Raw genomic sequence first — 25,282 nt, forward strand, 5'->3', positions numbered from 1 at the left:
TCACGCGATTTCTTTAAGATCACGCAATGATCAAACATGAGAAAACCAGCCAGGTAAAATCCCAACCATTCCTTCACTGGTACCACCAGGATTTATAGCATTTCTAATAGCAAGTCGCAACGGGATGCTAAAATATCAGTAGAAGAGTTGTAAGTCAGGCTGTTCACTGTCAAGAGAACATCCTCTGATGGCGGCTTTAATGAAAGAATGGAGTGTTCCACCTGAGAAACTGCTGGAGTGTTGCATCTGAAAGCTTTTGTCCTCCCAAAATTGAACTCTGAATATTTTGACGAGAATTGGGCCAGGCTTGGCTGGAGGAAGGGAGAACTGCAGCTCCCACAGCCCTCCGATCGTGACTCACATGTTTTCCTCCTTCACAGCTGCGCTCCCTCCTAACCAAAAGGGACAACAGACCATCCAAAGGGCTGGATCTTGGACCTGACAAGATGATGATGTGCCAGTGCTGTCAAGAGTCTCCCTTCTAAGATCATAGTTTTAAACTCCATGCTCAAGGTAGTATTTTCTCTGTGTTCTGACTGTCCCCAACTCCATAGAGAAGTGGAAAGAAGGTGCTAAAAATCCAAAAGCGATTCATTTGAATAGTTCATGGGAAAAATATCAAGCTGTACCATAAAATCCCAATCACGCATTCTTTCCCATGCCAGTAAACACAGGAGAAAAACACGAGTATGGCAGCCTTACTACAAAACCAGCTCAAAGCAGAAAGGAAGCTTTATCCTTCAAGGCTACTGCAATTGCTTAATTTAGGCAATTTTATTCTCACTTTCCATAGGAGGAAAAGATTGCATCAGCAATAAGGCACTGAACAACAAGATCCATCCAGCATTGCGCTGTGCAGAAGCTGTTGGTGATGCTCACAAGACAGAGGCACATTCATGGGATATGGCTCAAGAAAAGGGAATTGTACCCAAGCTGAAAGGAGCTGCGGTGCACATCCTCCAAGATTTCAGCAGGGAAGAGCCAGGGCTTCTGTAAATCAGATCTAGCAGTTTATGAAAAGGCTAGAGGACTGCGGCAGGCTTGGCAGCCAGCTCCGTTATGCCATAGGAGCAAGGAAAACAATGAATAAGCTGTTGGGGTAGCCCTGCGTGCGTGCAAGAGAGAGAATGATGCGTGGGAGATGGAAGCAGACGCTGCAGCTGCGAAGAGGGCAGGTGGTGAACCCCAGTGGTATCAGGAACGATTGTTCATCAGCAGAAAGGACAACGTGTGCTTCACTCTCCTGAAAGCCCTCACAGGGGCTTCCCCTTAGACAACGCTGGCTGGCACCTATCATGAGTGAGGCATCTTGTCCCCGCTGTTTGTAGGAAGTGGAGCTTGTTAGGGGAGCTTGGCGCAGCAGTGGTTGTAGGTCAGCCTCATCCAACTCCACACAAAGCCACAAACTTTACTGAATGGCCTCCAGCAAAAGGCCAGTGAGGCTTTACAGGTACCCAGACTGATGCTACCTGCTTAATCCAGGCTGGCGTTCACTTTGAAACTTACCCAAGCAGCTTCTCCATCTGCTAATGAATATAGCGTCAGCTTATTTGTGGAGAGCAAAATGAAATTCTGTTTATTCTGTTTATTTTTAAAATAAGAAAACTCACCTAGAGACTCCATCTCTACATATCCAAGTGTGGAGCCTAATTTTAATAACAAATAAAATATTGCTACCCATAGATTCATTTTATAAATATAACAGAATAACTGCTGTATAGCTCCTTTTAAGAAGATGGAAGGACATCTGGAAACACCATGACTTCATACATCTCCCCAGATTCGCACGTCTCGCAGAGGCACAGCTGAGTTTGTTCAGTACTGCAGAAAGCTGTCTGTAGGAATGAGCTTCCTTGCAGCATATAAACAGTTTAAATCCCTCTTAAAAAAACCAAAACATATATCAAACCTTAGCTCGTCAAAATAATACACAGAGCACCAAGCTACTTGACACCCACTGAGTGCACTTGCACCTGGTGTGGAAGTGTTAACTTAAGAGGGTCTCTTTCCTCATTTCAGCCCTATCCGATGTTTTGGCTGCTGTGGGACTCGCAGTCTCCTAAGGAGGTGCTCCAGGCTACGAGCTGTGGCTCCCTCTCTGTCACTTGGCAGAGAAAGGTTTGGTTGTACGGGTGAGTAAAGAGGAAATCTTTAGTCCCGAGTGCCTACGTGCTCTCCCATACACGGCAGGACAGCTGCACCTTTGTTTGAGGATGGATGTGTTGCTGGCACATTGTTTAGAAGCCCCTCGGGAAAGGCTATCGGAACAATTTTTTTGACTTGCTAACACTTGTTGTGCATGTCTAAAGACAGCAGTGGAAATTAATTGCCCTGGTGAATTCAGTCTTGTCCGTAGGCATAGATCGACCAGTCTTACATCAGTCAAAACACTGAAGAAGTCTGTGCAGAAACTTCTATAAATAGGCCTCGTTACCACAGAGGATGAGTGCCCAAGACCTCACTGCCTCGAGCTAAAATTGTGGATTTTCAGCAAATCCAGCTAAAATGAAATCTGTATTCGAACTTTCCAGTTCAAATGTATCTGTATGTGCTGCAGACTGCTGCATTGGGCCTCTTGCTGTGCTTTGTGGCAGAAAGCTCAAAACCAGCTGATGGTTAATCACTTAGATGACGATTTTTCTTAATTACAATTAAAGGAAGTTGCCTCTTTAACATTACATTCCCTAACCTGCTGCGCTAGCTGTTAAAAAGTGAGTTTTTCAAAGTCCAGTTTAAACTGCATGCCCCTCTGAACAATAGTTGTCATTCATAAAGCTAACAAAACTCATTATTGCAGCAGGAAAGAGGCTTAAATGGTCATCAAACAACAGGAACGCCAATAGGTGTTTGAAGACGGTGTATCATTTACCCCCTTAAAAAATGCAAAGGTGACAACTCCAGTCTTCATCTAAGTGGCAGCACAGCTCACTTCTGTACCGCTCATGCAACTGCATGGAAAAGCCTGTCTTTGGGAAGAGCAGGGAAATGGTTCTCCAGCTCCTGGTGGGACTTCGGTCAGATGCGATAACCAGACAGCAAGAATTTTCCACCTCCCAGGACTGATGGGGTGGTTTGCTCTCCTGAGGCGCCAGCGGTTCACAGTTCCTTTCTGCATCTTGGCTGATTCTGCAAACTGGGACTCGCCGATTTTTGGACGCAGCAGCAGCATTACTGCGTTAACCGTTGCGAGAGCCAAGGAACTGCAGTCAGGATGTTTTATGATGTGTAAAAACTGAATATGTCATTCTTCAAAACAAACTGAGTGCCCCTATTGCCATCCGATAAATGTCCTTCTCCCATATGGGCTTTTCTTACAATAAATTTATTACTTTTATTGCTAATAATATTGAAGAGGTATATTGACTGAGGACAAAGTGCTTTACCAAAGCAAGCTAAACCACTGAGAGTAATCTAAGCTTTTTGGCTGACATTTCACAAAAGGCTGAGGCCCAAAGACATAGATGAACAAGCATTAAAACAGAATCCAGAAGTCTGAGCTCACGGAGCACGGGTTTTAATTAAAGAAATGCTGATTCTGACATAACGCCCGTTATCTGACTACCAAAACTCGGAAGTAATCCACCCCGGCTTCATCTGTTTCCTGCAGTACTCACATCTACAGATATGTTCCTGAGCTGGAGAGCTGCCTGCAGTTTGGGGAAAGATTCTGCATTCAGTGGATATTATTTTTCATGGACGTATTTATAGGAGATGCTCATGTAAAGGCCCACAGGTAGGAAGGTAGCCTTGCCCGTCTCTTGCCTACCATCCTCAATAACTGCAGCTTTGGTCAAATTTCTCTTCCCAACACAAGTCGTTAACAACCTGATATACTTTTTAGTTGCCTCCTACAAGACAGCAGGGCCCATGAATACCTCTTCAAATCTGCAAAAAACCCCCGGCTGACTTTGATTAAAGAGTGGGGATGGCAGGAGGACGGTCACGGGATGGAAATTAAGAGGACCCAGGAGTCAAGTTTGGTTGCCTTCACTGATGGGGAGAAAGCTTGTCACTTACTATAATTTTTGGAATACGATAAATTAGTAGAAACTGCATTTCCTTTTATGTGATCTCACAATATTTCCTTGCTTCATCACCTATTTGTTGGAAAGCCGGTTCAGGTGGAGGCAGTGCCAAAACATCTGTCTTGTAGCTCTTTCTTGTCGATCACCTTATATAGCATTTTCCTGGGACAAGAAAAATATCTGTACAGGTATCAATGAAGGGCTTTCCTTCTTGTGACACTACAAATAGACAGTAGGAGGTGGATAAAGCTGAAAAATATTTTTAATTTTAAGTGTTTTATCTTCATTTTTAACAGTCTTAAAAGATAGTGCTTCCACTACTTACTATTTCCACTGGACACTGCCACCCTGAACAGAACAGATTTCATGATAAGAAATGCAAATTACATTTTTCCTAATTTTCTTCCAAGTCATCCCTCTTTCACCTTGGCATTCGTTTCCTTCAAATATATTCAGATTGTTGTCTTTCTCTGCTTTTCATTATATATACTCTTTAATAAAAATGAAAAAAAAAAAAATCAATATCACTTGAGTTCCCAGCTCAACATTTAAGAGCTGCTGCTTGTAAGATGTTACAGAAAGTTAGTAAGAAAGGCCATGGCCATCAACTGCGAAAAATAAGGTTCTGAAAATTTCTTTCTCCAAAAAATAAGCAAATGGTCCCAAGCCAAAAGGGATGGCAGGTAAGAATATGAGAGTGAATCCATCCACTTGAACCTGGGGAGAGAAGGAGAGCTGGGGAACTGGACCTCAGGAAAAGATAGCACAGGGCTTGTAACACAGCTACAGCACCTCTGGAAACAATCCTCTGAATAAAAGCACACACTGTTTACTTTTACAAAATGGAGTCCTGTCATATTATTATCCAAATTGAGACTAAGTGAAGTATAATGCCCTGGGTCTGAGAAGCATCAACCCCACAGCTCTGATGTCTTCCTGAGAGCAATGCACTATCATATTATTCATAGATCATGTGGTAGAAAGCTGCTAACCACTAACAGAAGCTAGATGAGGTCATTTCCAAACAGGATACAACCCTGCAATAATACGCTGTATTTATAGGAAATCAAGTTTTGCAGCACAAGTTCCCTCCGAGACCATCAAATCAACATACAGGGGGTTTAACTACTTGCTTTGCAGCACGCGATGCTTGTATCAAAGCTCTTCAGAGCAGCATGAGACAGATTACAAGGTACCTCCCTCTGCTGGGACCAGCAGCTTCACATTTCGTAGCCTGAAACATGAGTGCACCGTATGAACACACACAAAGAATCACAATATTGCTTATCTCCAACAATCTCCATGCATTTTCCAACCCAGCCTCTCTATTCCTGGTGCAGGTGAGAATTCTTCTGCCATGGAGCTTTGAATCCGGAGCTCACATACAACCTTCACACCCACAGAAATGAGCATCTTCACAGCTCCTAAGATAGTTTTGGGTGGTGGGCACAAGGCAGTGGCTCCTCCACACCACCCCATGCTTGGTAATACATAAGAAAAGGAAAACCAGCCGGAGGCGTGGAGGTGACAGAGGCAGGAAGAACGTCATTGCAATTAGGATTTTTGCACATTAATCATCTTGGTGTTTCAGAATGAATGTGCCTCCTACAGACTGAAAATCCTAACTAACTGCAGTATAGGCAGGCAGGCTTACTGGCAAAGCAAAAGCCATGCTGAATGAAGGAAATGATGTTGCAGAACAAAAACATCCCAGAACAAGGAAAAATAGTCTTATTCTAAGCAACATATTCCAAATTATACAAAAAAGTCTAAATTGTGTCCTGAAATGTTTCACGAGTTTTATAGTGTCCCACAGGCCTTGTCAAAGATATTTATAGCAAAATGGTTTTGAATGTTATGGCAGAATTAATATTCCTAGGAATATTTCACCAGCTTTGAAAAGTCCATTTGGACTTCGGGTATCTGCCTGGTGATAGACCAGCAGCCATGGTCTCAGCCACTCATGTGGCATACAGATCTGATCTTACTAGCCAGAAAATGATTTAATTAATCAAAATGCAACAGCTGCAGTGAGAGGAGCCAAGACACAAGTCCCAGGTTTGAGTCAGGCAGGCGATGGGCTGAATACTCTGTCTTCATTCGTACCTTTTTCCACCCCCAAATTACCCTGCAAACCTTCAGAAAGGTCTTGCTTTCATCCCAGTACAGAGGGGCATTTTTCCTTAACGTCAAAAAAAGCAATTTCCTCCTCAGTTCTACTTTAATTAGTCCTTCATCTGAAAAGGCAACAAGAAAATTCTTCTCTTCAGCTGCCTCCTCCAGAGAAGAAAAGCCACCCTGTTTGCAACATGAAGACTAAAAAACCTTTCCAAAGTCCTATTTGGACTCATGACAGCTGCTTTGCTCTGTATATGGAGACGTGCATCTTTCAGCTTAAGTATTTAATGTCATTTTCTTAACCTTTATCAACGCTTCAGTCATTATTTGGAATTATAGTGCAAGAGTTGGTAAGCCCTGCATGTACTATATATATGTAACATAGGAAAGCTAGAAATACTTATGAGAAAAACACCTGCCAGCTAAACTTAGAGTTGAAAAAGGAAACGTGGACCCAGCTAATGGCAATCTTAAAAGCCAGAGATGGAGAAAAAAAATCTGAGGCCATCCTAGTTGTTCTGATGTAGCCAAGCTGTGACAGAACACCCTGCATGAGTTTAAAAGTACATTTTGTATTTCTCTCTTGCCTAATGTATTCCTTTATTGTACTTCTTTAATGTATTTATTTCTCTAATTTTTTTTTTTTCATTTATGGTGAAATTGGAGATGACAGGATATGGTTTTGAAATTCCCTTAGCTTCCTGTGTCGTGAGGGTGATTATCAAGATAAGGATGTGAAATCAAACCAGATGAAAGAAAATAAAATCATGAAGTGAAACTCTGCGTCTCCCAGAATTAGCTAGTTGTATTTTCCTTCTCATCACACAGACTTCTCTCTATCCCAGCACCAAGTGGCCAGGCTTCTTCACTTTTAGCAGCAAATACCAAGTGAAACCTCCGATAGGAAACAAGAAGACCCCCTAAAATAGCAACAATGAAATAAGCATTCGGAAGAAACTTCAGTCTGATTTTTCAGGGCATATAAATATAAAGGATTAAAAACCAGAGAATGGAAAATATTAGAGCACTGTGAGTATTTTGAGCATTTCCCTCATTATTGCCACTCTGGGACTGCCGGCGCTTCCCCATTGGGGTTAGATGGCCATTTCAGCAGCAAATTTCCCCCAAAATTCGTGGTGTGCAGTTCTCACCATTTCACTACGAAAATGGGGCTGGAGAGGGAACCAGGTAAGCCCAAGCTGTGGATGAAAGCGGAGGGATCATGGAGATAAAGGCAAACCAATGAATCGCATGCTACAGCCCACATCTAAACCGGGAGCAGAAGTCTAGGAAATTGGAGGAAAAAATGAAGCTGCTTCATCCCACACTCCACTTCAACTCAAGCACAGCTGCCATAAAAACCTGGGAAGTTTATAAAGCGAAGTATTGCAGAAAATCCTACACTGGTGAAGCTCTGACCTGCACAGACGCTTAAGAACAGGCTCTCTGGAAGTAACAGTGAATGGTCAGCAGCTCCTCCCTATCAATGTAAGAAAAACTCAATTAAGGAAAAACTTAGGGAGGGAAAGTTAAAAAATAGTATTATGGGCAGAAAATTCTCTGTCTTGCTGCCCCTTCTGTTGGGAAGTTGATACGAAAGTGGTATTAGGATTTATATTTTTTGTCATCTGCTGTTATTCTCCTGAATTAATTATGAGTAACCAAAACTGAAACAACTATAGTAATACATACTATATAACGATGTAATGTAGGATCTTTAGCTATAAAAAAAATTCTAATGTGGTCAACAATACTAATTACTTACTAACACCAGTAAGACCACCTTTAGTTCACTGTAAATGCACCCCAGCTAAGATCAGATCAGAAAGGAAGAGTTCTCCAGTAACCCTTGAAACTGCATCTTTTACAACAGCTACCTTTTGTCTTGACACATTTGTCATTTGAAACATTTATTTTTCAGTTTTACTAAAACAGAGAAGGCTACATTATTGCCCTGGGGAAATAGAGCAAATGTCCCAGGGCATAAGGAACAGGCTAGCACAGCGAAGGCTGGCAGTTTCATTGTGTAGCCCTGTACCCAGAGAACTGTACGTTCTTCTCTCCATACGGAATTATCTTTATCAAGAGCCATCACTAGGCCGCATTACTCTGTGCCACCATATTTTATTATTGACTTGGCTTTTTGTTCTTCTGCAAAGAACAATTTTTGGCTGACCTGTTCTACATTTAGAGCCCTCTCCTCAGTGTTACCTTTCTATATGTCATTTAACTAATTTAACTCACCCTTTCATTTATCATATTCACTGATCAAAGCCAAAAAGCTTTGGAAAAAAGCAAATATGCCTGTTATAATGTTTTATACCCTATGCCTAGGCAATAAATTCAATGAGAAATGAATCGTGGCATTTCAGAGCTGCACACAATGTTCTTCAACGCAGCCTACGGAAGTCCTTAATGACAAAGCTGTTGGTAAAGAATGAACAGTTTGAAGGGAAGGAAGCTTTTTGATGGAGGTTTTGTAAAGCAGTTTTGAGATAACAGCCAAGATTAGGTAGTAGCACCTCTGTACTGAGTATGCAAATTTACAGTCATCTTTTTCTTCCTGGGAGCAAAGCTATACAGTCATTAATTTTCACAGGCGAAGGGTCACATGCTAAATGGTGAAAAGCAATTTTGAAATATATTTGACTCAAACTCAGCCAGCAAAGGGAATCAAATGCAAGTATGGCTTATGTCAGAGTTGCCAAATCTGGTAGCCCAATAGCTGCAGCTCTCATTACACCCTTCCCCACCTGCCCCCACTGACAGTAGGGCCAGACCTATGTTCCCCCCAGCAATAACTCTCAGACCTCCCACATCTTTTTGGTACCTGGCTTGGACCTATGGTCCCTCCAGTACCGGTCCCAGCCCTATGGTCCCTCTGGTCACTGGCTCCCACACCTCCTCTCCCACTTGCCAGGTAGTCCAGCTTGAAATTTGCTAGTGAGTGAAGCCTAGGTACATGCATGCCTGGTGGAAGCTCATTAGGAAGGCACTCTGGTCTCACCAGATGATGGCCCCACACTTATGGGACCCTGATCTCTGCGGTTTGTTCTCCCATTGCTGGCACTAGGACTCTCCAGGTGCTGCCACCTCAAACCTGTGGGGTCCCCGTGACCCCGTGGCTCCTTCTCTACTTGCTGGCACTTAGGACCCCACGCACACACTGGAGAGCACCCTCACCCTGGAAAATAGTTAGAAGCGGAATTTAGTAAGAAGACCGGACAGACTGTGGTGATCTAGCATGGGGCTTGACTGGAGAAGCATACTGACCAGTCTGCTATTCGCACCCAACTGGCTCCATTTATCCCCTTCTTTCCTCTACTGTTCCACACTTGTTCTTCTCCAACCCACTTGGATCCTTCCCGTTTCCCACCTTTGGTGCTTCCCCTAAACATCCCACAGTAAATCTCGCACATTCCCACAGTCTCCTGGAAAACATCCCATAATACGCTTTACACAATCCTCAAATGCTCTTCCCCTCCATCCTACAGTGAGTCCCGCACCAGCTGAGCGTCGGAGCAGCCGCATCGGGGTTCCCTCTGCACCCATCAGTCTGTTGGGGTTCATCGCTGCTCCCTGGGCACTTGTGTTTTCATTAATTATCCCTTAATCACATGACCTCACAACTTAAAACTCAAAAAGCCTTTGATCTCCTCCCCAAATCCTGAGGCTTCATGAAAGCCAACTTGCAAAGAGCAGAGCGGGAGCTGCCCAGATGAATCACTGAACTGGGACGATTTCTGTATGCAGATTAATCAGTCAATCACCTTTCAGAGTCAGCGTAATTCACAAAATCTCAGCATATGTGTCCGATTGAGCTAGAATGTTTTTAAAGCCATGACCAGTCAGGTCCTGATTGGCTTAGGCTCATTTTAAAGGTTTTAAATATGCCTTATCTGAACTGTACTCAAGAAATTCTATCGATAATGACAGAAATCATTGTCCTCTCGAACTGCAAACCCTTATCAATTAGCATAAAGGAAAGACAAACACAATAGGAAAATTTGGGGGGAGGAGGAGAACCTAAATTCCATACATCTGAATCATATTTGCAAGCAGCGATCACTAAATCCAAACGCTTTTGTAATTATTCTGCTGACCTTGGGTTCTGACCAGAAAACCCAGAAACACAGGCTGGACTGGTTATTTATGACAGAGGGCCTCTAAAGAGGGGAAACAGCTGAATGCCAGGGTGGCTCCCATCACAAGACCACACGCCAATTCACTCCCGTTTTCTGTTCAGCAAGAGACAGTATTTAATTCTGCTTCCTGGGAGAAACCAAAAACTTCTCCAAGATTTTGGCTAAAGCCCAGTGCGATATATTCCCTTCCAAAAGTGGCAGATTATAGAGAAGACAGAAAGGCAACTTCTGATCAGACATTACATCTGTCTTTATCCTGCCTTTGCCAAATTCGCCCTGGCAAAAGTTAACTCGGCACTTTTTAGAAGTGATGCAAATTGTGCCTTGGCCAGGGCTCCTTATCCCACTAAAATATATTCCACAATCAAACTCGAAGGATTTTTCACATTTCTCCTCTCTTTTCAATTTTTTTTAATAAAAGAGCACAGCCAATTTTTATATCACAAGCCTTATTATGCGTTCTATTCCTGCACATACCTATAATTTTGATGGATTGTTCAGATATCTGTTTTTTGTAGGCAGAATTGTTTGCAAATAAGGCTTTAAAAAGTATTAATAAAGTAACATATTTCAGTCATGTGAGAACAAATATAAATCAATACGAAGTCCTTGAAACTGGGTTACTGGGGTACTGGTCAGTCATCATTTTTCCACTCGCAGCACCTAGGTTTCTAGGAGATGGTGTAACTCCAAGAAACGCAGAAAACAGGGGCTCCCATTTCAGTCTGTGTGACAGAAAGGATCAGCCTTGATGAAGGCACCCCAGTGTCACTAAGCATCTTCTGTCAGATAAAAATTTGACCACAGAAAAAGCTGAGAGGGATAAATGCTGGAACAGATGCATCAATGAGCAATAGCTGAGCCATATGAAATATAATAAAACACAGACTCGCAGGCACTGAAGATGGAAAAGACCTGTTAGGTCATCTAGACCCAGTTTCTGCCAATTCAGAATTGGCCCCTAGAGCGATGTGCTGAACTTAAAGAAAAAAAAGGCTGCCAAAATCTTTGTCAAGCCTGTTACACTTGCTCCAGAAGAGAGAAATGAAAAACCCCAAACCTAACGAACAGGCTTCAAGTCATGGAAGACTGACAGTGCCAGGAAAACTTGATTGTATCCCCATCTCCTCACCAAACCCTGGTGAGGAGCAAAGGGGTGGCTTTCCAAAGTCCAGAGCACTTTCATACTGTCTGACTGCCGCAGCTAAAACCAGGCGAATCAGAAACGAAAACCAGAGGCAGGCTTTGCCCTCAAGCACACTGTGGGGATTAGGGTTCCTCTGGCAGCTATATATGGAATATTTATTGAGACTTAAGCTCTCTGGAGATGCCAAGCGAAGGTGTGTTCCTTCTAGATTGATGCTTCCCTAGCCATGGAACAGTCTTTATAGTCCCCGTAACTGGGTATTTGCCTACCAGGGTGTCTTAGCACCCAGCCTCTCCACACCTACGCAGATTTGCATGGGAGCTGCTTCCTCCAGTTTGTACGAGGCTGTCAGCACAAGAAGCGCACGTTGTGTCCCACCACCTTCAGCATGGCTTGGAAATGAGCTGGAAGTGGGGACTGAGTGTCAGACATCACCTGGCTAGCATCAGCATCAAGAATCGTGCACGTCCTGCGAAGAAGGCATCTGCCACCAACCAAGCACCACACAAATAACTAACTGCACATCTTAGGGAACTGCCTAAAAATACAGTAATGTGTGTTTTTCTCATGGGAATGGAGTCCTAGAGGAGAGCAGGAATGCCTTTGGCAGTGGAGACAAGGGAAAAGAGATGGCAGTTGAGAAGGATTTGGGGAGGACAGTACGAGACAGCCGTCTGAGGGTAATGGGGTGAAGCTGACAGCTTAGTGACAGCTAAAAAAAAACAGACTGGGAGCCACTTCTGTAAGCAAAAGGGATCATTTACACACTGCACTCTCAATTCATTTATCTATAAGCACGGGCTTCAGGCCCAAGTAGCTGAGATGGCTGGAGAAGCTCCCGAGTGTTCACATCTCCCTCCAAGGGCAGCAGGAGCAGATGAGACTCAAAAGCAACGCTAAAGGCATGGAAGAGCCTGGACACCAGTGGGAGAACCAGGCCAGCTTGATGGAAAAAGAGAAAAGTCATCTGAAAAACAGGAAAGCATTTCTTTTTCTGAAGGATCCAACTCATAAATGCTCTTCCAATTTCATGGGAGCAAGGTTGTTTTTATAATCCCAGCAATCACAAGTTGGGGTTTTTTTTAAAGTTTTCTAGTCTAACGTACTCCGAGACTGAGAGATCTAATGTACTCTGAGAATGAGTCTAACGTACTCTGAGACTGAGTCTAACGTACTCTGAGACTGAGATTTAAAATTTACCCTTGTGCAAACAATCATTACTTTGTCTTACACACCAATTATGTCCCTCCTGCAAAGCTTAAGCATGGCTGGGGCTTGAGTTGCCATCTAAACACCCGCAGAAAACACAGGATGTTTGACCATTGCTGATATATGTATGACATTACAGAAATGTACTGCATTCCCTCCATGTTGTATAAACCTGGTCTACTATATCTATGATGCATTTGTCAAGCTTGCAAATATAGGTGAGAGTTTGCCGTGAAGCATTTAATAAAACTCTTGCATGATTTTGTATCACGACACTGGATTTAAATAAGCTGACAGAGAGGGGAAGGCCACTTTCAAAGCAGTTCCCATGATTCCTATCCAGGCTTCCTACACTGCAGCTCAAATCCCACCTAACATCGCTCCCAGCAAAGCAAGAAGAGGTGTGCTAATGCGTTCCTCAAGGCACTGGAAGCCAAGCACCTTTCATAAGTGACGTGCATTTTTCTACAGCTTTTTTGTTATAAGAGCTATTTAAATCTTCGCCGGGGTGAATGACGTAGAGGAAGAGGCCCGTTCTGTACTCACCGTGGTTTGAGTGTCTCACGCAGTCCCCCAGCACGGCGCTGAACTGCCTCTGAGCCTCTGGCTCCGGGAAGCAGTAGTAGCTGTGTCGGGCGAAGGGCTGCCACAGGTACACCGGGAACTCCTTCGGCAGCTGAACAAAGGCTTGAGCGACTTCCTTCTCACTCGACCCTACACAAAGAACACATCTCCATTTGAAATCTGCAGGTTTCTTGGGGAGTTTGGCCCTTTTCCTCTGCCACGACAGTGAGAACAGACCTTTGCTTGTACAGAAGCATGCGACATGAAAAAATCACGTCTCCTTCTTGATCCAAGTAATCAGGCATGGAGGGCAGGGGGACGCAGCAGGGACGGGCAAACTCAGCAGGCACCAACCACCTCTCTATGCTATACCATAGCAACTTGATGTCTTCTTTTGTATTCAAGGTGGACATAAAGTACACATTTTTGGTAATATTTCAAAGTAAATACTTCATTGGATTGTAACAGCTAGGGAAAAGGTTTTCATGGCAAAAAGTAAGTTAGTGGGCAACTCTGGTATGATCTTAACGTATAGAAAAAAAATGCATTAAACCATGTAGGAACAGTAGCGGCTCCCTCGCCTCCAGGGTTTCCAAACACAACTGCAAGATGGCCTTGTGAACTGTCACTTCAAGCCCTTGAAGACGAAGCAAAGAAAGTATTAAGTAGCTTCAGTTTTGACCTGCTCTGAGTCAGTGCGCACAGGCGATGCTGTACAACACCCTTCATGGATGACCAAACCCAATTTTCTCTCAGTGCCAGGCATGAAGAGCCCAGCCACAAGTAGTTCATCTTGGAGGGTGCTCAGCATCGCACAGAAGGGGAGAAGGGCCATAAAAGACTAACTGAGCCACTCTGTGAAGGGAGAGCCATAGGAAGCTCGTGCAAGTGGCCTTCAGCTGCTCAGCGTCACTCAACCCCAACTCCTGTGGAGCTGTGGTGACACATGGAGGACGCGTCCAGGCACCACGGCCCCATGCTACCCTCTGACCACCCTACACCTTGGGAAGTGGGTGTAAAGGGACACCTCCCAACAGTCATAACTTTAAGGTATGAGGCAGGACTTAAAAAAAATAATCCTTGTCTACATGTTGCCCTTATCCCGTTGCTTACGTGGCATCTCATTTTTCATATCTGACTCTGCAACATGAGATCCACTCCCTTTGTTGAAAAGGCCCCTTTGTTGAAAAGGCCCCGATTTTCTCCATCTTTGTGTAGTGGGGTGGGAGCAGGCAGGACCACAGCAGTTCCCATCCCAGAAACAACAAATTCAGCAGCAGCAACCTTCCTGCCCTCTCAGTGGGACTTTTTATCAACTGTGAGTCAACACAGGCAGCTGGCATCTAAAAATGGAAACAAATAAACCAGGAATATTAACAAAGCCTGGGAACAATGGTGGTGTGGTTCCTGCCCTGCTTCTGCACAGCTTCCAGCAGCTTTGTGCCAGGATGCTGGGGAAAAAAAGGGAGCCAGCATTTCTCTGAACGTTAGCTTATAGCATCTGTGTGTGTCCACTCTGGAACTGTGGTTTGACTTAGAAAAATGGCTGCGTGCATTTTCTGTTGTCCCATTTTAGAGACTAGCCTGAAAGCCTGCCCAGAAGAGGTCTACGTAAGGAAGAGAGCCTGGGGTTTGGCAGTTCAGCTTCAAGGAGGGCTTACCAACAGGATCTGGAAAATGTTTATCAGACAGCAAATTGTAATCTTCTTCTGAAGTCAGTACTTTGCCTCCTGCAGGAAGAACATGATATTTAGGGCTGGCTCCTTTCTGGTAGGCCTGGAAAATCAAGAGAGAGGGAGTCAAATAGCGATTAAGGAGAGGGAAAACACAAAGCACACAACTCATTTACAAAGCTAATGCATAGGGATATTCCCCAAAGGAAATTTTTTTTGTCAGACTGAATTTTGGATATATTACCTGGAAACATCAAGTCTAAAATACGGTTAAATCTAAAATATGGTTAAATCTAAAAAACATATTTAAAAATATAGTCTCAGTGCTCACAAACAGTGATGAAGTCAGGGATAGAAGGGAGGCGAAAAGGATAGGATTTTCTTCTAAGTCCTGTTTGTTTGATTTGTCAGTCAGGACTAGTTTGACTATGGCAGCTAACAAATGAAAAGCTTCACTGTAGTCAACCTGAAGCAACCCAAAAATTGCTACTTAAAACCCAACAGCAGAAGCACAGGGACGTATTACAATGACATACAGATGAGAAGCGTCTGTTATAAGGAAGGTTCAAAACGCTGATAAAATTATTTGCTAGTTCTTGCCAACTTGTATAACCAATGTAAGACACTCAGCCACCCCTGTGGAGCTTCCAGCCATCTCCACAAGGCTGGAGCCACGTCGCCAAGGACAATATTTCATTTAAGGCAGCAGCAGTGGCCAATTCACTTGATATCAGTTTCTTTGGGAGTGCAGAAGAACACAAGAGGAAGAAGCATTTACCTCTTTAGTCTCAAAGCAATCCACCGTGTAGTCGGTTTTGATAACGATATATCTGTCCTTCCACTTCTTCAGGTCCTCAGCAAAATGCAGCAGCTCTGCTTCATATAAGACTGTCCCAACTTCTGCCGGAGGCTACAAAGACAATTTTCTAGATTTGAAATAACTCTGGATTACTGACCATTTTGAAGCTTTTATTTCTACGTTTCCATAAGACTGCTACGAGTGTTTTTGAGTCTTCAAATGCAATTTGGAGTCATAAACTTCTCTGATTCGGGCAGATACTACATATGCAATCATATTCTTCTAGCCGGAGGTGAGGAGGCAGCAGAGGAGCTCTGCCTTCCAAAAATACTTCCAGACTTCTAAGACAGAGACGTTCTTATTTACCTTTTGGTTGGCACACTGAATGCAAAATGACCTGTAGTTCATTATCTCCTATTTCCCGCTAGATAACATCAATGAAAACATTTCATTTCTGCAGCAGAGTTTTATTATAAAATAATACATTATTTCCCATTTCTTTGTAACACTTCTGCACCTGTGCTCTTGTAACTGACACACATCTTTCTGAAAGACAAGGTTCTTCTATTACCCCACCTCATGGCTTTACCCTATTCATTTCAAGAGCATTGGAAACCCTTGATTTCCAATATGGACAAAAAACTTAGATTTGTATCTGCTTAATATTGAAGGTTGGCTCTCTGCATTTCCCTCTAATAAAGACATTTTTGTCTCTTTTTGTCTCTCCTTTAATAAAAACCAGCTCTCTGTAGCTCACTTCACAGGGGGGATTATTACCGTCTTCTTGATGGAACCCTGTAACCATGGCTGAAAGGGTTAATTAAGTTTCCTACATAAATTTCTGCCCAAGCATCCAACTCTACCTTGATGAAACGCATGCTTGGTACCAGAAACTTGTGTCATGGTTCTTCTCATGCTACAATGAGACAACCAAACACAACCAAAGCAAAGATGAATTTTCAAAAATAAACTTCAAACCTGCACTCAAATGCACTTTTCCACCTAAAACCTAACTGAACCCAATCCCACATCTGCACTTGCAAATCTATTGTGTATACTTGGGTTATATATAAGAAAGCGCACACGTAAAGCTGAAACAACACTTCTGTACAATGCTTGTACGTATAGAAACATTTAAGTAACTTTAAAAATACTTTGGGCTTGATTTTTAAAAGCTTTGAGTATCTGTACCACCTATTAACTTTACTTGGGGGCATTCAACACTGGGAAAAACAAGAAAACCGAGCCCAGTTGGTAGCTGATACACTTCCAGCTCATGGTTTTCATACATTATGACTACTAAATGTGTGATTTAAATAGTTAATGCATTAATTATTTCATGCAGGAGAGCAGAGCTGTATGGCAGCTTCAGGATGGGAAAGGGCTTACGTGCCCTCCTACCTTGGTTTTCAGGAACCGGGACTGGGAATCCCGGTGCTGCTCCAGCTCATCCTGAATGTGCTTGCAGAAAGCCACCGCATACTGGCGTCTGTAGTGCGGGCTGAAGTTTTTGATGACGGCCTCTGTTTTTCCTGAAGCAGAAATAGAGATTTAATTGTATTTAATGTCCATCAGCTCAGAAATTGTAATGCAGAACCAAAGCATTTATCACGAGCAAAACATTGCCCAGGTGCAGCAATGGCCACTTGCTGCACAACAGATCAGGAAACCCTCAGAGATGCATTCGGCTGTTGTGATAACCGAGCACGGAGTGAATTTATCCAGGTCTTAATGATATAAAGAAAACAATGGGTTTTGGACGTTGTTTTTCCTTCTAACAGTGGGAAAAACGTATCCCAAATCCCTTTATCTAAGAAAAGATGCTATCTGCCTCTCCCTAGGACATACTGCCACAGAGCCCTGGGTGTTCCGGAGCTGATAAGGTTTTCAAAGAAACGTACACACAAGTGATGCTGCCTAGTGTTTAGCCTTATAAGCTAATTTTATCACATAATCAGATATTAAAGCCGACTCAAAGCTCCTACACTGTATGTTTTCTAAGCTTGGGCACTGCAGTTTCTTCTTTGTTTTAATGTAAACAGATACTCAGTCATGCTGCAATAAACACTAATCTTGTATTGTCTTGCTAAGATCAAGACCTCATCAGTAGCAATAACAGCAATAAACACACCGACAGTCTCATTTCTGGGAATCTTAAAGCAATCTACAAGTAATTAACTCACTAACCCTATAAAAAAAAAGCTTTACAGACAGGGAAGTGAAGCTAAAAGTTAAAGCCATGTGCACATATGTGACTAAACAAGTCGGTGGCAATGTGAAAACCAAAACCTGAACTATGATCTAGATAGCACCCAGACTGCCCTGGATACTGGAAAAATCCCTTTCTTCCCATGACAAGGTTTTTTTTCTGAGCATACAACCGAGAAACATAATTTCACCCCTCAAGCAATTTTGATGCTTTCAAAATTTTATTTTGTTCTTCTTGAGGAAAAAAAAATATCAAATTTTCTGTATAAGAGCAAAAAACTGGTAGTTCCCAAACTGTGATTTCTTGAAGCCTTTATATACATGGGCTCCCAAACCAGGACTGGCATTCCGCATTCCTGAAAGGCCAAAAGAAGCACCATTGACCTCCAGAGTCCTGCAAAAGCTGAACCACCCACATCCTGTGATGATGTTCCCAAATTCACAAACTCCTCCCAGCCACGCACCAGCACTGCCACCAAAAAGGATTCACTGGGAGTTTTCATGATGTTTCTGTGTTTTATACAACAGGCTGTGAATCCGCAGCAGCCAGGATGAAATCAGAGAGCTCTTGACACATTTGTTGTTTCCAGCATATAGGCATAGTCCTTCTAAAGTAACCTTGCAAAACTTCCTGGATTACTACTGATTTTACTGCCATTTCTTACTAAAAAATTAAGTTTAAATATCAGTTCAGGCATGTTCATGCCTTTTTTTCATCTTAAATAATTTTGAAGACCAAAATAAATACAGTTAAAGAAAGAGAAAAGCCTTGGAACATTACAAGAATAAGCACATGGGATTTTACAGGAGAAAGTGCATGGGATGCTCTGGTGGAAAAGGTGCTATGGTCCAAGATTTACCACCTTATTTCCATTTAAAAAGTCCAAGATTAGCTACCTTATTTCCATTTAAGAAATCCAAATCTGTGCGGCTGAGATTGCCATGGAAAAACAGCTAGTTTGCTAAGGAGTTCTCAGAGATGGCCAATGGCAAAAGATTTTGTAAGGTGCTTATTTCAGGCCCAGCTCAGATTTGCTCCTTGCTTGGGACACTACCAAGCCATTAGAGGTAATTTCACCAATTCAGATAGCTGCGGTATTTAATGACACCAGGTGACAATCTGGACTCCAACCCTCCAGTTTTAAGAGGCCAGACTTTCTGAGACCTACTGGTCATGGGATGTGCTTGTGTATAATAGTAGGATACCGGTGCTGCTGAAGCAGAAAATCCCTGCCCCTCTGACAGCCTTTTAAAAACTAGCCTGCTTTGGGAAGAGGCACAAGCTTATTCTCCAAATAAGGACAAAGCTTCCCAAAAACCTTATTTACAGCATTATGTTTGTTTTTTTCTTCTGGTCCCAGCCAGCAGTAGGATGTTGTTGGCCCCAGCCCCGGTGGAGTTTCCTGCTGAGGGTTTGCCCCTATTTTCCACCACAGCTTTTTCTTTTCCAGCTTGCAGCAGCCTCTTAAATCTCTTAGAGAGGGCTGTGGGACACTGGACCTCACTCGACTGCTGCCTGCATCCTGCAGTAAAACTTTGTAGAGGAAGTGGGACAAAGAACTAAATTCTGGTGTTGGGAAAAAAAAACCCCAACAATCGCAGGAAATACCTGCAATTTTGGCAAAATCTTTCAATTACGGCTAAAAGGGCTCAGAAGTGTGATTCTTCAGTGTCAACATTTCTTAGATCAGCTTAAAGCGCGATGACCAAAACGAAAGGAACTATGCAATTCATAATACACATAAGTGAGAAATATGGTATCGATGAGATTTCTACCTGCAGAATATATTTACAATCAATCCAAACATGAATGGCGGAGCAAATGTTTCATGCTGTTTGTTCCAGTCTTTGCACTACTTGTAGCAAAGGGTCTCTGTATCAGAAATACTATTCCCTCTTAAAATTAGAAGAAAAGGTTTTTTTGAAGAGATTGTCAGTGGCACCACACGACGACCTGGCCTTGCACTGTTCAGCTCAACAGGAATTGCAACGCTACCTGCGGGTGGGAAGAGAAGCAGACAGACTCTTGATCCATTGTTCACCGATGGATCTTTTAAACTGTTTTCGTTTACAGAAGATAAAAATACACTATCTGAAAACAAACATGATGGAAACAGTCATGAGTAATAGAAACTCTTCCCATAAAATGATAACATGGGGCAACTGGAGATAAAATACTCCAGGGCAGTTGAAAAATGAGTTCCCCTAATTCTTTTCCAAATTTAGTGTGGCTTGCTTAGTCAGAACTGTTTATATGGAGCAAGGCCAACTTTCCCACTCTGGCAACAGCACAGCTCCAGCCTGTATAAATGTGATCTGAAACCCAGCAGCCAGATGGATGTTTATCCTATGAGAATATGGAACTTCTTCATCTCCAGTAGAAGCCTGCATCTGTACCAACAGGAAAAGAGGACAGTGATGGAGGTGGAAGGATTTTTGTCAAATTAACGTGGTGAGGGTACCTTCCTCCTTTCTTGAGGGTTTAGATCCTGCTTCAGAATAAACTGTGCTAATGCTTTATGATGCATCTCCTTATGCAGAACCACACTTGCACTTGGTCACAAAAGTTTTGCATAAGTTATGATATGACTTTTAAGACTAAAAGTCTGATGACTCCAAGTCATCAGACCCACAGCATGTCTTCAAATACCTGACTTGTTATTTTGGGTTTCACTGCTTTAACTGAAATAAACTGTCATCCAACTTTAAAAAATAAGGGCAGGCTTTGGCAAGTTCTACCAGGAATTTCTGCTGGTGTAGTCACTGGCTTTCAGCCTGGTGAGATGGTCATGCACAGCCTGGCTAGCTCGCCCCACCGTGCTCCTCTGCTCTCAACAACATTTTGTCAAATGGCCAGTACAGATGCAGGTCAGGAGAATTCAGGAAAAAAGGTCAGAAAACAATAACTTCTCAGGTGGCATACAAGAGAGGCGCCACTCACACTTACTGGGCTTCAGCCATTTGGAAGCTAGGAAGAGAAAGAGGTAAGGACTTGCCATAAAAGATGTTATTCCACTTAAATATTGGTGTTTGGTAGCAAGATGACCCTTCCAAGAGTAGCAAGATGACCACAACCCTTCCTCTTCATAGCACCATTGCTTGCACTGAGTAGCTTTTGAATGGGGTTTTCAAAAAATACCACAATCAGTGATACAAATCTCTTTGGAGGTCTGAGGAATTTATCTTCTTAAACCATTTAAGCCTTTTGGAAAACATACTTTGTGCCCCGAGGGACACGAGCTGTAAAAAAAGTAGATGATTTGCTGTATCAAAGCAAACCCTAGACAAAATAAAACCTAAAAGAAACAATAAGCATTGTGCATGCTGAATGGCAGTACACCCTGCACTTCAAACAAGTGTGAAGTATTGAGACACAACAGGAATGAATGACTTTGTCCTTGTATGTCTTCCACAAGGCCACAAGAAAAGCCATCAGAAGTAAATATAAAAAGACTGGTTGATCACACGTGGTGCTTCACCAGCCAGGAGTACAATCCGCAACTGGGGACACTCTTAAATGATAAACTATATAAATTCCCCAGACCTCCAAAGAGATTTGTATCACTGATTGTGGTATTTTTTGAAAACCCCATTCAAAAGCTACTCAGTGCAAGCAATGGTGCTATGAAGAGGAAGGGTTGTGGTGCCTTACTGCGTGCCTTAATGTTATTCAACAAATTCAGTTCAGTACTGAGCTTGAAAATTACTATTATCCAGCCCACCAGCCAGCTATGTATGCAGATATATGATGTTATAGCCCATCAGTTTAGCAGCAAAACGAGTTCACAAAATAATTTCAGTGTTCAGCTCATGGATCAACTTCATCCCAAGTCCAAGATAAATGCAACCTTTGATTGAGATAAACGTCTAAAATTGCAGACAATCTACTTGAGCCCTGTGAATCGGCAAAGCTGGATGTCAGTACCGGCTGCCAGGTTGGATGCTCACCATCGAGAGAGAGACGCAGCCTCTGCTGCTTCTGCTGCAATTTCGTGCATAAAAGCTGTTCTTGGCGAATACACCTGTTAATTTCAAACATTGTTATCACTTATTAAATGCATCTGGTTAACCAGAAAACCTGTCAAAGCAATTCTCTTTGGTATATCCTCTCTAACAGTGCCCACCAGGGCTCTGGGACGTGTCATAGTGCAATGGAAATTACCAGTGATTCCCTCTCTCCTCCAGTCTTCCTTCTTGTGTAGTACTTACGGTACCACCCAGAAACTGTGTAAACCCAAGTGCTCCCAGGCTTCATCCTACCCGTACAGGGAGGCAATATGAAATACTCTCTTTGTTGTTGACAACATAGCTCAGTTTAATCTTTAGGTACAGAAACAGTATTTCAATTATTCCTGAGTCATGACTTACTATCTGTTATGAAAAAAAGGGATGACAGACACAAATCCCATGTTCTGGTCTGGGTGAATCACATCTCCGCAGGTTTGTTTGCACTCACTCAGCCAAACCAAGAAGCTCTCCAGTGGAGCCACCCCTCTTCCCCATGCAGACACACTGAAAAGTGTGGTTTGCATCTGATAAAATACTGAAACCAATTATTTACTCTCAGCCTTGTTTTGTATTAATGAAGACTACTCTCATTAAAAATTTATAATGCTGTAACTACACTGGCGTGCACGCACGCCCCAATTATCCACCTGCAACGTGGACACTGAATTGCAGTGGTAAAATTCCAGTTAGTCACCCAAAACTCAACACATAGGAGAGAATAATACCCATCCCACCTCAGATCATGCTTTTCCTAAATCTCAGCACATAAGCACTCCTTGGGTGCTCAGCCCAACTTCTCTACAGGATGAGTGTGAAAGCTGATGCTGCCTTGTGAAAAAAAAAACAAAAAACAGATTTCTTAGCAAGTTTGCCAGCTGAGACCCTGGATGCGGAATTTGTGCTCGATTAGAAGTGAAGCTTCTCTCTCAGGGCACGCTAAACAAACATATTTTTAAGTTTACGAAAACTTGATCCACGGCAAAGGAGGAGCCAAAAATAACAGGCTCTGTTGCAGCCTTGCAGATCTCCCTTTCTACAATTTTAGTCCAGTACCTAGTTCTTCCTCAAGTGCTCTGCTACGCAAGGCTACATTTTATACTGCACAATTATCCCACAAGTTCAATGAGTTTCTATGCCTACAACGTTCTTCTCACGCAACTTAGAATCATAGAATGGTTAGAGTTGGAAGGGACCTTAAAGATCACCCAGTGCCATGCCCCTGCCCTGGGCAGGGACACCTCCCACTAGACCAGGTTCCTCCAAGCCCCGTCCAACCTGGCCTTGAACACCTCCAGGGATGGGGCATCCACAGCTTCTCTGGGCAGCCTGGGCCAGGGGCTCACCACCCTCGTAGCAAAGAATTTCTTCCTTATATCTCAACTAAATCTCCCCTCTTTCAGTTCAAAACTGTTCCTCCTTGTCCTGTGGCTCCCCTCCCTGATCCAGAGTCCCTCCCCAGCTTTCCTGGAGCCCCTTTAGGGACTGGAAGCGGCTCTAAGGTCTCCCTGGAGCCTTCTCTTCTCTAGGCTGAACACCCCCAACTCTCTCAGCCTGTCTTCATAGTAGAGGTGCTCCAGCCCTCACAGCACCTTTGTGGCCCTCCTCTGGACCACATTCCAACAGGTCCATGTCCTTCCTGTGCTGAGGACTCCAGAGCTGGACACAGTACTCCAGGTGGAGTCTCACCAGAGCAGAGTTGAGGGGTAGAATCACCTCCCTCAACTTCATGATGCTCAACTTCCTAAGCATCTTTTATTTCAGAGGGAGTAGACAGACCTGAGTGAGACAGACCTCATAGACTCTATAAAAAGGCTTGTTTTCTTGAGTAGCTTGTGATTTAACTGTGGATCCCGCTATTTTAAATTAATTCTGAGTACTGACTCATTATTAAAAAATGCAGAGTAAAATACAGACCACTAATCCTGCATAAATACAGACTGTCTCTTGTGTCACTCAGAGACTCATTCCTATAGCCAGGTTTCCTTTCCCCAGCCCTCCCAGCCTGGGATCAAGAAAATTCTTCTCGGGAAATGCAGAGAGAGGACTGTCATGCCTCTGATCTATGCTTAACCATTGTTATCCAAACAGCACATCTTCCACACCAGCACGTGTCTGCTCTAACCTGACACTCTCTGCAGAGTACCTCAATTGCAATCACATTGCAGGCACATCCTTCCAAGAGGCATGCGATTCTCTCCGACTGCACTACGTGCTGCCAGCATATTTTATTTGAGACCCGCTGCTGCAAAGACAGAAATGCCCATGGAAATGTATTTTAGCATCAATCCATGACTACAAAGCAACAGGCTGGGGTGGCACACGTCTCACCCTCACTTGAAAAAGAGAAGTAGCCTCCACCAGGTACGTCTACGGCTTCAGGACATGTCCTTCATGGATACATCCAGCTCCCTCCAGGTTCTCCGTACCTTCTCCCATACATGTCTCATTTCTCCTGCTGGGGGAAATGGATGGGACAACCTTTCTGGCCAGGTGTGGTTCCTATACAATTAGCTCACAATTAGCTCCACCAGCATTGCAGATGGAAGAGGCAGTAAACATGGGGAAACCATTAGCAGTAGGGCTGGGACAGGGAACAGGCAAAACAATGGGAAGGGCTTGTATTTTAACCTTAAAATGCCTGAATTGGAACCGGTGAGATTAGGCACTCCGGTATTGAACTGCAGCGGCCACCGGCTCCGCAACACTCCTGTTGCCAAATCGTTATTTAGAGGAGAAATAAGATTTCATGAGTTGCCTTTGCACTTCTGTCAGATTAAAAAAATCCTAATAATCACGAATTACATAAAGGCCAAAGTTTGTGTTTAATCAAGCAGTAACAAGCCCAACATGAGCCAAGAGTTTGATTAACAATGTGTCAGACAAGCTTATTCTTAAGGCTGCTGAAATTTATCCTTTCTTGGTAACGGGGTTAGAAGCAGCAATGCTCTGTCTAGAAACAATTATTCACGGTCAAATTCAAGAAGAATAAGGTCTGACAATCCTTTATTTATAAGCTTATTTCACAGAACCAGAAGAACTAGGGATTTAATAAAATAAATGAACCCAATCTAGTTGCTGGGGATCACAAGAAGCTAACTAAGCTCTGTACTAAGTTAATTTGGTGAAGGTTTTTTTAAGATTGGATCTCTGCTACAGCATCCCTGGAAGTTCTTTTAAGTCCAAACCACAGTGATACTTGTGCTGCAAACTTTATTAAGCAGAGAGGGAGAAAATAACAGATGTGTATGTCACACAGCAAAGGAGACAGAATTATTTATCCCTATTAGACATAGCCAACAACATAGGTCCTCATACGGACAAAGAGAGAACTCTGCAAAAACCAAGAAACAATTTTATTGTCCTTTTTTACAAAGGACAAACAAATT

At 43.1% G+C, this 25,282-nt stretch overlaps 1 protein-coding gene across 1 annotated transcript in view; it reads right to left on the reverse strand.

Annotated features, from left to right (window-relative positions):
* Positions 1-25,282, reverse strand: part of NIBAN1 (niban apoptosis regulator 1) — a 65,201-nt gene that overhangs the window by 19,634 nt on the left and 20,285 nt on the right. The window contains exons 2-5 of the mRNA XM_063342905.1: positions 17,082-17,212; positions 15,660-15,791; positions 14,870-14,984; positions 13,191-13,358 (exon numbers count right to left, since the gene is read on the reverse strand). Coding sequence (XP_063198975.1) covers positions 13,191-13,358; positions 14,870-14,984; positions 15,660-15,791; positions 17,082-17,212 — 546 coding nt within the window. The remainder of the gene's footprint in view (positions 1-13,190; positions 13,359-14,869; positions 14,985-15,659; positions 15,792-17,081; positions 17,213-25,282) is intronic.

Source organism: Chroicocephalus ridibundus, chromosome 8 (assembly GCF_963924245.1).
Source record: "Chroicocephalus ridibundus chromosome 8, bChrRid1.1, whole genome shotgun sequence".
Lineage (NCBI taxonomy): Eukaryota > Metazoa > Chordata > Aves > Charadriiformes > Laridae > Chroicocephalus > Chroicocephalus ridibundus.